The following is a 15,128-nucleotide window of genomic DNA, read 5'->3' as shown; positions in this document are numbered from 1 at the left end:
CTTTGCAATGAGTTCATTGAGGTCGACGTGGTGCACTGTCTTGGTTGCACTCCCAGTGTGATCGTACCCTCCCAATAGGTAGAGGGTGTTTCCTATGAGGGTCGATTTCAGTACTGATCGTTGGTTAGGTAGTGACTGAGCAATGTACCATCTTCTTGATGCCACGTCCAACACCTCCACAGAGGAGGTAGGTTCTTCATTACGCCCACCAGCTACAATGATGTGGTTGTTGAAGGAGACAGCTGTTGAGGAATTACGAGCAATGTTCATTGGTGGGTACGGGTGAGTCCATTCCCCTGACCCAAACACTGCAAGCTGATTGGTGCGTTTCTTGTTACTTGGATCATATCCTCCAACCAGCACTAGTCGATTAGCGAGTGATGTCATAGCGAAGTACATGGCAGTGTACTCTGGTAGTTTGGTCCATTGATCTTGCTCGAGCTTCATCACTGTACACCTGTCACGATCATTGTCTGCAAACCCTCCACCAACATACACCGTGTCACCGATAACAACACTCTGTACCGAGATGCCCATCTTGATTGGCATGTCTTTTCCTCTTCTCCATTTCAGAGTGAGTGCAGGTCTCAACTCTCTGGGAGGGGGACCCTGAATAATGAATGAGTGTAATTAGGATAGTGTCTACTAACAAGCGAGTGTTACTTGTAGCAATAATTGCATGCACACTAAATCACTTTCTCTAATTAGCCGCAGATGCATTTATGCGTATGTCGGTATGACGCCATAGACGCATTTTTGTGTCAACCGCAGTAATCCGGCTTCTCTCTGCTCTAAAGAAACCAGGGAGCGGCTGCTGCTATTTTAACGCTACTACTACGTCCAGTTACTGTTCAGGTAAGTATATAATTATGCAGTCAAAACTTCGTACTGTGCAGAAAATATTTTGGCAATACACGCTTGAATATGTAGCTAGTTTACAAATTAAATATTAATTATTGGCATGAACAAACACTATCAAAAAATTATATAGAGCTACTAGCATGGCTAAGAGGCCACACTAGATCAGTGAGGAGGTGCTGCATGAAATTGTAGGCTACCCACTAGCTCTGGGACCTGCACAGATTGACATAGAAGACCCAGTAGCCAGAGTACAGCAAGGTAACAGAGATGTGCCAGTCATGGAGGGCAGTGATGATGAGTTTTCTGATTGAGAACAGTTTGGAGAGGAGCTTGAAGGTAAATGCAACAAATAAAATGGCTTCACTCAATGTATAGAATAAAAACAAGAACATCAAATACCCGGTACAGTACAACAATAATTACAACATTAAATTATCAAAAATGTAGATCTGGATAGGACATCGACACTGCATGAGCTGAGCACTGTTGTGAACGTCCTACCACCAACGTCAACCTTCCTGTACATGGCATTGTCTGTGCGCGTGTATGCGTGTAAATGGATGTGTGTGTGTGTGTGTGTGTGTGTGTATGTGTGTGTGTGTGTTTGCATACGTATGTGTGTGTGTGTGTGTGTTTGCGTGCGTGTGTTTGCGTGCGTGTGTTTGCGTACGTATGTGTGTGTGTGTGTGTTTGCGTGCGCGTGTGTGTGTGTGTGTGTGTGTGTGTGTTTGAGTGTGTGTGTGTGTGTGTACGGGAGTGTTTGTGTATGCTTGTATGTGTGCGTGTGTCTAACCGTGTATTCTACTCTTGACAGAGGCGACTCCAAGGTACTCCAAAAGGGACCCAGTGGCAGTGCATAGTGTGACAGCAAAGTATCAGCAGTAGCCACAGACATCAGACACTTTTTATATCTATTGTTAGTTACGCAAAGAATTATAATCGTTACTGATGGTAAAAAAAAAGTTTTTCAAGGCTCAAAGAACAAAAGGCGAGGCTATTATTTTACTATTCAAGGGCTATATAATTATAATTACATAATAGGTTATACACACGAGTTCTAAACATAATGTTAGTGTAGTCAACAAACGTAATACGTATCCTGGCTCACCTCGCTGCTACTGCCACTGTTCCTCTGTTCACTGTACATACGTGGCCCCACCTCCGGATTATTGGATCCAGTCACACCTACATGTAGTGTACGTACGTACACAAAGAAGGCTAATCAATGCTGCTTAGCACTACTAATTCTAGATACAACTACTATCTACCATGTACAGTCAGTACCAGAGCTTCTAGCGATTCTACAAACGCATGCAATAAGTACAAACAAGTACTGTAGCAACTACAACCGGTTGTACTTTTAATATTAATTTTATGGGCCTGATTTTAAATAAATTGAAGTCTATAATAGGTGATGCAGGCCCTAAAGTAGACTCTAAACATTCAGTAGAGTCAACATACAGCTTAGGAAGCTTGTACTCACCTTTTTACCACTGCCACTGTTTCTCTTTACACATAGCTGCCTCAGGTTATAAGCCACCGTCCCCAGTACCTTGTGTAGCTGCACAAAAAAACGCTAAGCAACGCTTCTCAGCACTACAAACTTTACAGCTACGTCCTATATACTTACTACAATAAGTATTAGGCTGTATGAAGCTTCTAGCGAATCTAAAAAGCCATGTAACAAAGCAGTATTATACGTAACTACTACTTACCGCTTGACAGAAGCAGATCACAACCAATCCTTCGAGATAGTAAGCGATTCGGGCATCATCTTGTAGATCTTTGACTGGTCTTTCTTCCTAGTCTAACTTGCACAATCAAAAGTCGACAAGTTACAAACAGTTTTCTAAGAACTGATTAAATTTGTGCATTTTTAAAAAATCAATATGGCTGCGGGGGTGTTTCGCAACGTGACGTCATGGCGTATATTCGGTTAACACATGAGACAGCATCCATGCATGTTAAGGTACAATACTATTATTGCTGTGGGAATCTCATTATCACACTACATGTACGCACCTTCTTGACTGGTTGAGTGTTCTTGGACTCCCTCTTTGTTGCCTCCACTGTGTCCGAGCCTCTTGTATCTAAAAGAAAGATTATAGGATATCAAGTTGGCCAAACACTCATACCTTTAGTGTCCTTCATTTGAGTGAAGGTTGTCGTGCTCGTTCTTGTGTCTTTAGACATCTTCTCAACACCTTCTAGTTTGAGTTTGCTCAGATCCCTGTACATGACATGTACATACTTGTAATTATATATTCATTATAATATATATAGGGCCTACGCTTGTTAGTTAATTAACTTACGGTATATAATTATTATAATTATGCCAGGAGTACGGGTATATAGTGCCTCTTCAAGAACTTACTGTTCCAGCAGTAATGTCTCCACCTCATCCGTACTTCCACAGGTGAGAACTTTGACCCCCATCGCACTGAGAGCAGACTGTACAGTAGGAGACACTGGGTAGATACACTTGGCAACAGCTACAGTGATGAGAAAGTGGAGCTCCAAGCAGCCTTGTCTGACTGAACTGAGTTGTAGCGCTGCTCTTTGTAGACCAAGGGCTTCAGCAATTCTCGGAATCAGCCTTTTTACATACTCCAGTGTGGCTACTCGCTCAGTGCACTTGAGAACAAACATTTTAGCCGTTTTGATACGAGATATTGAAGAGAAAGCTTCGGCCGGAACTTCAAACACATTTCGCTGGCAGAACTCATTAAGTGCAGAACAATACTCACGCAGTTGTGTTCGGTCGTCTGGTGATCCCAGCAGCTGGATGAGGTACTGCACTATCTCATAATTGAAGAAGGAGATGTAAGCACGTAGAGTCATGAAGACTTGGGACAAATTTTTGGCATTTTCAATCTTTTGCTTATCTTTTTCCTCAAGGACTTTAACTCCAATCCCGTCGTTGAAAGATTCGAGGCTGAGAAGAGAATCTTTAATCTGATCCAATGGGATCCGTTGGTTTTCAAATGATCTTTGTATAATTAGAGTAAAAGCAGTGAACCTAATAATCATTTCTCTTGTATCACGTATGAGCCGATCCTCTAATTCAATTTTAACATCATCATCAAGGCTAGAGGTGTTGAGGTGTGGGAAGCTGAAGGACGTCGGAGCCTCTGGTGGAGGTTGCTGGTGTGGGGGTGGAGAGAGTTGCGGCTGTTCAACACGGCTGGTCGCAGTCTTGTGAAGCTCGTAACTATCATGTAGCTTCTTGACAACATCGTCAGTAGAAGGGCCAGCAATGGCAGCGATAAAGTCGTGGAATACACTGGGATTGAGCTTAATTTGATGGATGATAGTATCCAGAATCTTTCGAGATTTATCCGAGTTCATAACTCCATTTAGTCTAGAGTACTCGAGAACTTCATCTGGTATGTAGCCATTGGAGAAGAGGCTATCAGCGTATGCAGCAGGTTGAGCTTTGAATGTGGACACCAATGCTTCAAAGTTCTCTTGGAAGGACAGATACTCTGGAGAATGGTCGGGGGTTGCTTGAGTGGCCATTGACAGTTAGCCTGTGAGTGGACCAGGACATTTCATACAATGGCATATGGTGCACATCAATTTTAGCATGTACAATCTAAAAGGCTCATTATATTATTCAGTGAAGTTAAACTGAGACTATTGCAACTTTGAGATGGGCTATAGAATGAGATATGAATCACGCACTCACCTTGGTGGCTACTCACTCCTTATAGGCCCTAGCTAGCTCTATTAAAGTCAAGGGATAATAGATAGGAAGTGAACTGGTGAAGGACCCACAAAACCACTGATAATCTCAGCTTCTCAGTATTATCTCTCTACAAGATACACCCCCTTTCTTATGAGAGGTGAATAGTGCCAAAAGAAAACGAATTTGCTGTGTTAGGAGGCGGTGTTTACTTGGTGGCGGCAGGTGTCAGTTGTTGGCGGCGGCTTAACCTCCAGGGTGGCGGCGAGTGTCAGTTGGTGACGGCAATGTGGTTGGTGGCGGCGGCTTAGCCTCGAAAATGTAAAGGCCAGCCGTGAAGTTAGAACCACTTGACCTTAGCTAATAGAGAAACAGAGGGTTGCTCCTGTGCTAGCTAGCCTCGAGACCATGAGCAGCCTGATATCAGGTCAGGGCTAGAGCAACTGTGGTCTTGACCACTCCACAATCCCTCCCAAACACTAAAAACAAGCTTGAGAAGTAGTCTGCCAATAATTAGTTAATTAAAGGTCAAGTGGTCCAACATTATCTTATTCACATCCACACATTAATATATTCGAGGCTAAGCCGCCTCCACCAAGTAAACACCCGACATAACCTCGAGGTTAAGCCGCCGCCACCGTAGATAGAGTCTCTACCGTATGGCAAGCGGTTTGTAACATAAAGAAATGATGGCGTTATGACGTTTGAATGTTATAACATGACGTACGTGACCTTATAACGTGGCATACAGCATGACGTACGTATGGGTACGTGACCTTATAACGTGGCGTACATAACCTTATAGCATGACGTACGTGACCTTATAACCTTTTCATATGCGCATGCGCATAAGCAACCTTGCATGCCTTAGCTTTCATAACAAGCTAGCTAGCTAGAATGGCTGAGCAGGATGAATTGTTTGGAGCATGGAGTCAATACTTTATTGATGTCAGTAGATTCCTAGAGAACACAGAACATCAACATGAATAGCGAATCGAGAATTTTGTGACTATGTTTTGTCAAGACTAGAAGTTTGTCTGAGTACTTGCATGCAACTATCTGATCAAATGCTGCAAGGGGGTTCTGAAGTTGGAGAAGAAGATGAGCTAGTAATCAATCGAATTTGGCTCATCTACTAGAGTGCCTGAGAAGTGTACACAGACAGTGGGTGCAATATGAAGAGATGTTGGATGTAGAAACCAGCAAATTCCAGTATCAAGCTGCTAGAAGAATCTTGGGAAGAGGAAGACCTAAGTTTGAAATTGAAAAGGAACAACTAGTGTACCTATCATCACTAAATTTTAACTAGACTGAAATTGCGGCCCTGCTGGGTGTGTCTTGTATGATCATATATAATTAAGTTTTTGACTGATAAACATAAGTAATACATGTTTTACTAGTGTATACAGAAGACGAGTTGAGTTTGAATTGCTGGATGACTCTGCAACAACTTTATCAAATGATGAGCTCAATAGAATTGTCAAGGAAATTCATTCAGAATCCCCGACGTTAAGAGTCATTATGATGGTATGTGGAAGGCTGAGAAGAATGGGATTAATGTCAAGGGATAGAGTCCGATGTTCTCTAAGGTCATCTGACCCATTAAGTGCAGCTTCAAGATTGATGGGTGGTCTAAGTCGACGATAGCCTTACTCAGTTGCTGGTCCAAACTCCCTCTGGCATATTGGTGGGTATAATTATTATTTGTACAAGTTTTTGTAAATGTATATTGAAAACTGGAACCATATACATGTAGATATAATTATAGGAAAAATAGGAAAGAGGGATTAATCTTGTCCCCCGCAATAACTTTAAGGCCTTACAGGCCTTCTTTAAGTCTCCCAAAAGCTTGATGTTGATTGTTGGAAAATAGCTAAAGGTATCCATGTAAAGCAGCCCTCCAAATATGGGACATGCACGGCCCTCCATAATATGCAATTTTGTAACCTCTAAAAGTACTGTATAGCAGGTTATTTCGGGTTATTTAGTCAGCAGGGTGTCATTTACAGGACTTTGAAGTAGCGAGTGGAAATAAGGGGGGTCTAAAAGTCACCATAATTATTTTAACACCCTGTTTAATAATTAATAACAGAGACATGACTGGTGTTCATTCGAAGGTCGATCTAGGATAAATTCTAGTGGGTTTTGAGATTGCCTTTCCATATTCCTGAATGCAGATGTTTAGGGGGGGAGCGGGAGGAAGTCCATTCGTGGATCTTAATTTCTGCTTGCACTGCAGGTAAAGGTAGTCAAGGTCGCTGGGTAAAATATTCGTGGTCCGGCTATACTGTAGCGACTGCTGTGTTGACAATATTTTTGTATGTCACATTCTAAATAGAGGTCAAACTATATAGCCTCTATAGAGAAACAACGATCAAATATGCAACACCAAGACTTCAACATAATTTTTCAACCTCCAAAATTAGGCTTTAAAAGTGTCACCTTAGATCGAATAAATATACGGTATCATCCTTTTGATATTCGTCAAAATCTGCCCTTGTATAAAGCCCACACTCAAATAGTAGTAGCCTCTAAAATTAATCCCCATCTTCAGTGCGATAAAAGCCGCTCTCAAATAGTAGCCTCAATAAACTTTAACCGTAATCACCTCTGAGTCATATTGATACTGGTATCTACAGTAGCTGCTAGCTAAGTAGCAGCTTTTTAGTGTAGACTTTCACATGGTAGACTTTGAGTTTGTGCAGGTGAAAAGAACTTACCTGCTAAACCACTTCCTGTTGAACTGGTATGCTACTTATCAAAGAGTTGTCCCAGCGTAGAACTAACCACAAATTACATAATGCGTGGATGGATGCCAAACATTTAGCCGCGACAAGCAGCCATAGATGTGTTTGTAATTGAGTCTGCATGGTAACATTAATAAATAAGCGCGAGTATTAATTTGTGACTTGTGTATTCTTATCAAAGAAGAGTTATTCCGTGCGTGAGATTCTTTACGCACGGTTAAAAGTAGCCCTTTCCAAAGGCAAAAAAGGAAGCGGTCTCATTTTACTGGAGCGTTAGTAGACGTAATGAACACCTTTCTGGTCTCTCGAATTCTAATTGCTAGCAAAATATCGTATATAGCTGCAGCCTCTGATCAAGTAGTACGAGTAACAAGCAATGGCAAGGCTTCTAATTGGCCCTTGCCTGTGTTTGTTATGAGTGTTCTTAATCCCTTATACGAGTAACCTAATCGTTTATGATGCCGTTCTCAGGAATTTTAATAATATTTTTAGCCGCAGCTGTTGTTTGAACCCTGTGCAATTACTGATCCGTATGTGATACGCTTTTAATTACCCTGGGCAGCCCCGTAAACCCAAACCAGTTAGACCATTATTATGCCTCGGTGCGCATGCGCAAGCGAGGTATACGTTTGTGTGTCTATGTGTGTGTAGACTGCAATCAAGTGCAAGTAAGAGTTTCTATAGGATTCTATAGTCATGTTTACTTGGATTTTAATTCGTGGATTTGCAAAATAATGCTTCGTTCTCGAGTTACGCCTAGTTTTGCTTACTTGGAATGCCATTGCAGTCTTTTCAGAAGCCGGGCACGTAGCCAAACTTATTTACCGAGTGTTGCTACTCTACTTAGTAGTTAGCTCTGCACTAGAATGCTAGCTATTGGTAGCTGCATTACAAGAGTGAGAAGAGAGCTGCAAGGCTCTGCTGATGCAGCCATTAATTTTAGACTTGAACTTTTGGCATCGATTGTTTTATTGTTTAAATAATCATGGTCAATCATTACCCACTCTAAGTTTGCATGCAGCAAAATCAAAAATGTTTATCATGTGTATAAAAGCTATTAGTAGCTTTATGTTATGTAGCTTTTGCATCTCCATCGAGGCGTCAGCACCCGCGGTGCTTTCATTATAGTATTGACTAATTTTCATCACATTAAAATTAATTATGGTTGAATTATCTTGTTTCAGATTCACATCATAAGCTTATTAGATGGAGAATCGTCACTCGTGGCTGCATTGACGGCTGCAGTAGGCTGGTGACTTTCTTGAAGTGTTGTGGCAATAATAAATCGTCAACCGTGTACGAATTATTTTTGTGTGCAGTTCAAAAGCATCAGCTGCCATCTCGTATAATTATAAGAATGGACCAAGGTGGGGAAAATGTATTGGTCGCACGTCACATGTTAGGACATGATATGAGGAGTGTGATTGTAGGAGCCTCGGTCCATAATCAACGCATAGAGCGACTATATGGAGGGACATGCACCGCTGTGACTATTCTCTTTTACAAGCTGTTTTACTTTATGGAACAAGTGGATCTATTAGACTGTTTGAATGAGACACATCTGTATTCCCTTCATTATAATGTGTTCATTCCACGTATTAATCAGGCACTTGCACTGTTCATTGGTGGATGGAACCATCACTCAATCCGAACTGCACACCGTAAGTCTCCACACCAGTTGTTTACAACAGGGGCACTACTTTTGCAGCACGACTCGCAGCTTTGGATTTTTTTGAGAATGTGGAGGAAGAATATGGAATTGATATGGAAGGCCCCATCCCGTCTCAGGGACGTTCTATAGTTGTGCCTGAGGTGCCAATAAGGCTAAGTTCAGAGAATTTTGCTCTCCTACAGCAAGCTGTTAATCCGTTAGCACCTTCTGATGAGTTTGGCATTGATTTGTATGAACAAGTTTTGCAGTTTATGTTAACGATTACGGTATAAAACATGACCATGATGACTCAATTTTGATGTTATTCTTACATAATTATTATTTTGATGCATGCCATTGTGATGCTCAGTAAACAAAGCTCATAATTATCAACATGAAAAATGATTAATGAGAGTATGCATGCAGTACATAGCTATAAGCCAAAACAATACTACCTATATAATGAAAGGGAGTTATTGTTAGAATTGACGATAATCATATAATTATTATGAACATCCATGAAGGTGATTGATTGAAATGAAGGATGACACTGAGAGTAAGCTAGCTATAGCACAGCAAAAACACATATGTTATATGGGATGCATCATCGTATTTTAGTGTTAAAATGACAGAAATTTATGTCTTTCAATGAAGTAAAACATGTAGTAATAATTATCATGCATGTTACAACAATAATAACAATTAACACACCACCAGGGATAGGTGTACAAGTGTATAAATTATTACAAGTATATAGTGTAAAGATAAAAATTAATAGTTTAGTATTCGTGAGGAATAGTAAGTCCAACTTATAGTCAATGGCAGCAGATAGAGTTAATGATCATTGATGTTTCTTCCTGCGTGTTAAAGGAGATGCGGCCAATACAATTGTGTAGCTATAGATTAGACTCATGCATAAAAAAACTATTTTTGCATGCAATGTATGCGTGTGCATGTTCAAGACATGGCAAGGTACATTCCAGATTTAATCTACATCTGAATTGTCGTAGCTTTATATTATAGCTAGCCTCGATCCCAGGCCGAGTTTTCGCTTTTATAACGTTTAGGTGAATAACTATAGGCCTGCACTAGTTGTCTGCGCATGCATGCGCCAGTCATTCAAGTAGATTAAAAATTAGACTAATGGATATTTTTGTTCACATTTATATTCGTGTACTATCGTACTAGCAGTCAGTATCCCGTTTATCATTAATCGATTGGAATGGCTCTTAATTATTTAGAAAACATTATTCTGAAGACAGAAGAACAAGTGAGGAGGCTACAAATCTTGACAATTAAAGCTCGTCAAGGTCAGATTTGTTGTGTGGTTCTATCATATCAAGTCATTTTTGTTTGGAAAGATCTAGATCCATCATTGGTATAATTATCTTATGGTGGATGAAGTGAAGAGTGCATGTGAGCTAGAGGACTTGGTGGTGCCATCATCAGAGGGATTGACAATGACCTGTTTAATACGACACATTTAATTTACATCGCATGTACACATATATTATTATAGAATGTCTATACTTCTCTGCACAAGAGCAATGATAATATCCAGCTATCCCAACAGTGCTCCTCTTTTCTACTAAGGGAGGAGACTGGATAGTGTGAGGTAAGGTTGAAACCCTCTTTTTGTCTTTGGTAATCTTTCCTATACTCACAGGACTGGAGTGTATATGTATACCTGTTCATTCGAGTGTTGTTTCTGGCAGCTCAGAGCCATGAAGAGAATCTACCTTTCTCAAACATAAATTATGAGTTACAAATAGAGGTCTAGAATATCAGAGAGGTCCAGCAGCCTGCTAAACCTTCATAATTTGAGGCATTCAATCATCATCCATGAAGTTACATGCCCTAGCTGGGTCACTATAATCATGCTGCAGCACAACTGCATGGCAACTCTCCTTGTGAAGCAGCTCTCTATAATGTGTATACTATATGCACCATACGGGTGGAAAATTTTCAATATTTAGAACATTTCGCGGGTAGTAGGGTGTTGTGGCACCTATCTTGCATGCGCATATGAAGCCTTCCACGGGTTCTAATTTTCGTGTTCTGCATGCAGCCACCCACAAAAAACGCGAAATTAAAAAACACCTCGAAATTTTCCACCGGCATACGGTATCTGTGAATTTTCTATAATACAATGTATTATTGGTTAATTAGCCGACACAAATACAATGAAAATTTTAAGCATGCGCTGACAACTATATAGGACCAGGCCTATAGTTGTTCGCCTAACCGTTATAGTGAAAACCCGGCCTGGGATCGAGGCTAAGCTTTAGCTAGCTATATATAGTTAGTTCTGAGACACCATGCAGTGACAAATTAAATCTTATTTCAGAAAACACATGCATGGCATTAGCCTCGATCCCAGGCCGAGTTTTCGCTTTTATAACAGTTAGGCGAACAACGAGGCTAGCATGGCATAAACACAAAAAATCACGTGAGGATAAATATACATAATAATAATTTATAAGTAAATAGGTTCAACGAGTTTAGAGTTTATTATTCCAGAGTGAACATTAATTTTATGAGCTAAAAATATAGCATAACATTGCAGTCTTACCAGGATTTCTATATAGCTTTAGTAGTTGCCGATAATTATTATCCCTGTGTATTATTATATATAATTGCATTAAACGACAGATTATCGTTTCTTGTTGGTAGTGTCCTATACACCAATTTCAACAGTATCATAATATCTGACAAACCACTTTAAAGAAACTCAGGTACTCAGATTTGCTTTGCTTTCTTTCTCTATCTTTATTACCTGGAGTATTCTTAAGAACCGTTAGTTCTAACACTTCCATTCATACAATAAGTCTTAAAAAGGAGTGAAGGCTATTGAGGGTGCATATGCATGGTATTGTAGCAGCTATAAGGTGAATCAACAAATCTTAGACCTGGTATACATAATTGCTGATGGATCAGTGGACCAAAGTGGCCAACTTCAATTTAGAATCTGGTGCGTATATGAAATTAGGTTCTGCTGCCATGGCTATCAGCTTTTACACAGTGCATGCGCAGTGGACCAAAGTGGCCAAGTTAAATTTAGGACTGCCATCACAGAATCTGGTGCTATCAGCTCGTGTATGTATAGCTATCACTGGACCATGCAAAGTGAAGTGAGCTCTGACAGTCTGTGCATGAGGTTCCATTCAGCAAGCTTTTTTTAGGTGATCATGCAGTTATACCAGGAACAGCTAATATAATTCTAGCTTCCTGTAAAAGGTATAAATAAATTATAGCAGATTAAATATATTGTATCTATAGACCAATCGTTACTGCATGAGCTGGACTTGATCGAAGCATAATTATAATTATATATAAGTGTATAGATCTTAACACAACAATCTACCTAGTGACCATGTCCACTCTATCAGGCAAGCTGCTATTTCAGAAAATAGCCACGGCTTAAAAACTCACGCTGGATACAGCATTATTATTATAAATGGCCGCACACTACCATGCATCTCAACAGCTTAATTCAATCATAGATTGAAGAGTTATAGGGATAGGAAACGGTTGGTATCTCGAGTAACATCTGCGCTATATACGCTGCAGTTTAATCGAGGCCATCACAACAATATCTATTTCTACACCCATGCAGTGCATAATAAACTACAAGTAACTGTGCTTAGTCCGTGCAACCAAGGGCGTATACAGAGAAGAGGGCATGCAACTCGTATTGAGCTATTTTTAGAACTGCCCACAAAAACGCCCACGCGTAACCTTTGACCGCACAAGGTAAATCAAAGTATTTTTTATATCTGTGCCAGCTAGCTAGCTCGATTGCAGCATAGTAAAACTAGTTCTCAGCAGCAGTATGGCTTGTACTAGCAGTGTCAAAGGCAAAGGCAAACCATCCAACAGTTGCAACTCCAAGAAGATGAAACCTAGGTACAATAATCTGTCTTCCTGAGTCTCTGGTACTTCTTAACAATGCGCCCAGCACTCAACTTCATGCTCGAAGGGGTTGTCTTGGACCTGGCTGGACTAGGACTGGTCATGACACTTCTCTAAAATAATACTGCACTGTTATGTTAGCTAGCTAGCTAGGCAGCTCTGATGTACACGCCCATAATTATAACTCCGTAAACAACACCGCCCACTTGTTCACGTCCGTATACTGGATTCTATTTTTAGCATATCCGGTCTCTAATACCAAGTCGGATGAGTACGTAGGATACATAGTGAGTTGCATGCCCTCTTCTCTGTATACGCCCTTGGTGCAACTCACTTATATTTCAAGGTCTATACCTATTGTAGTAGTCATAACCAGCACGCTTACACGTTACATGTTCCAATAGCTCTAAAACAGCCTTGGGAACATATAACTTTATTGAAAAGTCTCTTTTTACTGGGTGTGGTCAGTCATTAGCAAGTACTACACGTGGCTCATGGACTAGGCGTGTTATAAGTTGCTGAAAGAGATGATTTCTCGAGGAAACACAGCTTTGGGAGTTACCCGGCAAAAATGTGCTTAATAGCCTCGTTCATATAGGGAGTAACGCGGATAATTTTCGAGGCTCCACTGCAGATTCAATGTAAAATCATCACGTGCACCACTCTGTTTCCTATCCCTCTAACTCTTCAATCTATGATTCAATCAACTCAAAAACCTGAATGGAAAACACAACGATAAAACACACTTTATTAATTTGCACACACACATGCATGCAATGCCATGCACATACATTGTTAATCCAGCCACACTTAGACAGTGGAGCTTGGCAAGAATAGCGAGGTAGCCACATTTCAGAAAATAGCCGTGGCTAAAACGACCCTACCTCGAATCTAATGACTGCATGATTTTGCGGTGCAAAGATAATGCCCTTGTCTGCCAAACTACACCCAAAACGTCACATCCGGCCGTAATAAAAATAAAAACGTATATATCACATATAGTTAGGGGCAGCCAGAACTGGCAGGTATACATTTCAGGGCAAGTGTGGTAGTATAAACAATTATAGCTAGCAATCCGTGCCAAACCAAATGGCGGGTATATTGAGGTGGCCGTACTTCAGAGAGCCAGAATAGCGAGAGTCGATGATACTGTACACACATAATATACTTTATACCCACCTCATGATAGAGTTCTCCTCCGTGGATCATTCAGATCACCACAGTCTTGTGTAGTCAGAGAGGGAGCCGATTTTAGAGGCTCTGCCTTCAGTTGAGAAAGCTACTGTAAAAGGTTTCTTCACAGGGCACTTGCATTTCCTCCACAAAGAGATTAATAACCAGCCAAATAGCACATTCACCAATGCTAGTATATACATCAGTGTTGTGATGATTGAGGGGAAAAATGAACTGCACTGCACTTGTGAAGAGTTGAGAGTAAGGCTTTCACTGTCTGTTTGTACATCAACGGTTATGATTTAAAGTTGAGCCGCTTACACCTTTTGCATCATCACAACACCATGACATCAGGAAAGAGAGTTAACAGTCTCTGATATAGAGGGACATCCAGCCACCATGTATAACTGCAGTAACACTCATGCTCCAAGGAGGTCCACATCCTTTTCCACTTTGCACATGCGCAGTTCCTTGCACATCCTACATTACGTGACGTGCTTTACAGCATGACGTGAGGGCCGTAATAATACTTATGTTACAAACCGCTTGCCATATGGGCGATCCTAGGATTCAGTCAATGGAGGGGTGCTCATTGCGCGCGAAGCGCGCCGCAAAATTTAAACCACGCCCACTTCAGGGTGTCACACCCCTTTTGTCGGCAACGCCCACTGTTTTCTAGATGATGCACAGTACTGAGAGTATATAATATACAACAGTACAGTGCCATCAGCAAGTCAAGAATGTTTATGACCAGAAGCTCAATTCGCCTGGGATGGCAAACTCTAGCCAACTCTTCTTAAGGTATGTCAAATGTCAATGCAATCATGTCTAGTCTACTCTGTGTAAATGTAGAAGTGTAAGTGATGATAAACGTTTGTTCCTTTGCTTGATCTGACGACAGTCTTGATTCTTTTCTTTTCAGGCCACTCAAAGATTGACCAGCTTACCAGGAGGTGACAGGCAGCGTACAAAGTATGACCACCAGTACCTTGATGTTGAGGAAAAGAGACTTTGTAGTTTACATTGCAAACATTGATTATTATTATAATTTATTGTACATACATGTAGGCTTAATTATATAATTATACTATACATTCAT

The 15,128-nt window shown here is 40.7% G+C and overlaps 2 protein-coding genes across 4 annotated transcripts in view; one reads left to right on the top strand and one right to left on the bottom strand.

Moving 5' to 3' along the window:
* The window catches only part of LOC135352230 (uncharacterized), a 64,628-nt gene extending 59,926 nt beyond the window's left edge, over positions 1 to 4,702 (bottom strand). For both annotated transcript variants that reach the window (XM_064551391.1, XM_064551392.1), the window contains exons 1-3: positions 4,550 to 4,702; positions 3,236 to 4,391; positions 2,997 to 3,091 (exon numbers count right to left, since the gene is read on the bottom strand). In XM_064551391.1, the coding sequence (XP_064407461.1) occupies positions 2,997 to 3,091; positions 3,236 to 4,380 (1,240 nt within the window). In that variant the 5' untranslated portion in view covers positions 4,381 to 4,391; positions 4,550 to 4,702. The remainder of the gene's footprint in view (positions 1 to 2,996; positions 3,092 to 3,235; positions 4,392 to 4,549) is intronic.
* Positions 1 to 15,128, top strand: part of LOC135352266 (uncharacterized) — a 43,041-nt gene that overhangs the window by 9,049 nt on the left and 18,864 nt on the right. The window lies entirely within an intron of this gene.

The sequence above is a fragment of the Halichondria panicea genome, chromosome 1, assembly GCF_963675165.1.
Source record: "Halichondria panicea chromosome 1, odHalPani1.1, whole genome shotgun sequence".
Lineage (NCBI taxonomy): Eukaryota > Metazoa > Porifera > Demospongiae > Suberitida > Halichondriidae > Halichondria > Halichondria panicea.
This window is presented reverse-complemented; position numbering and strand designations above follow the sequence as displayed.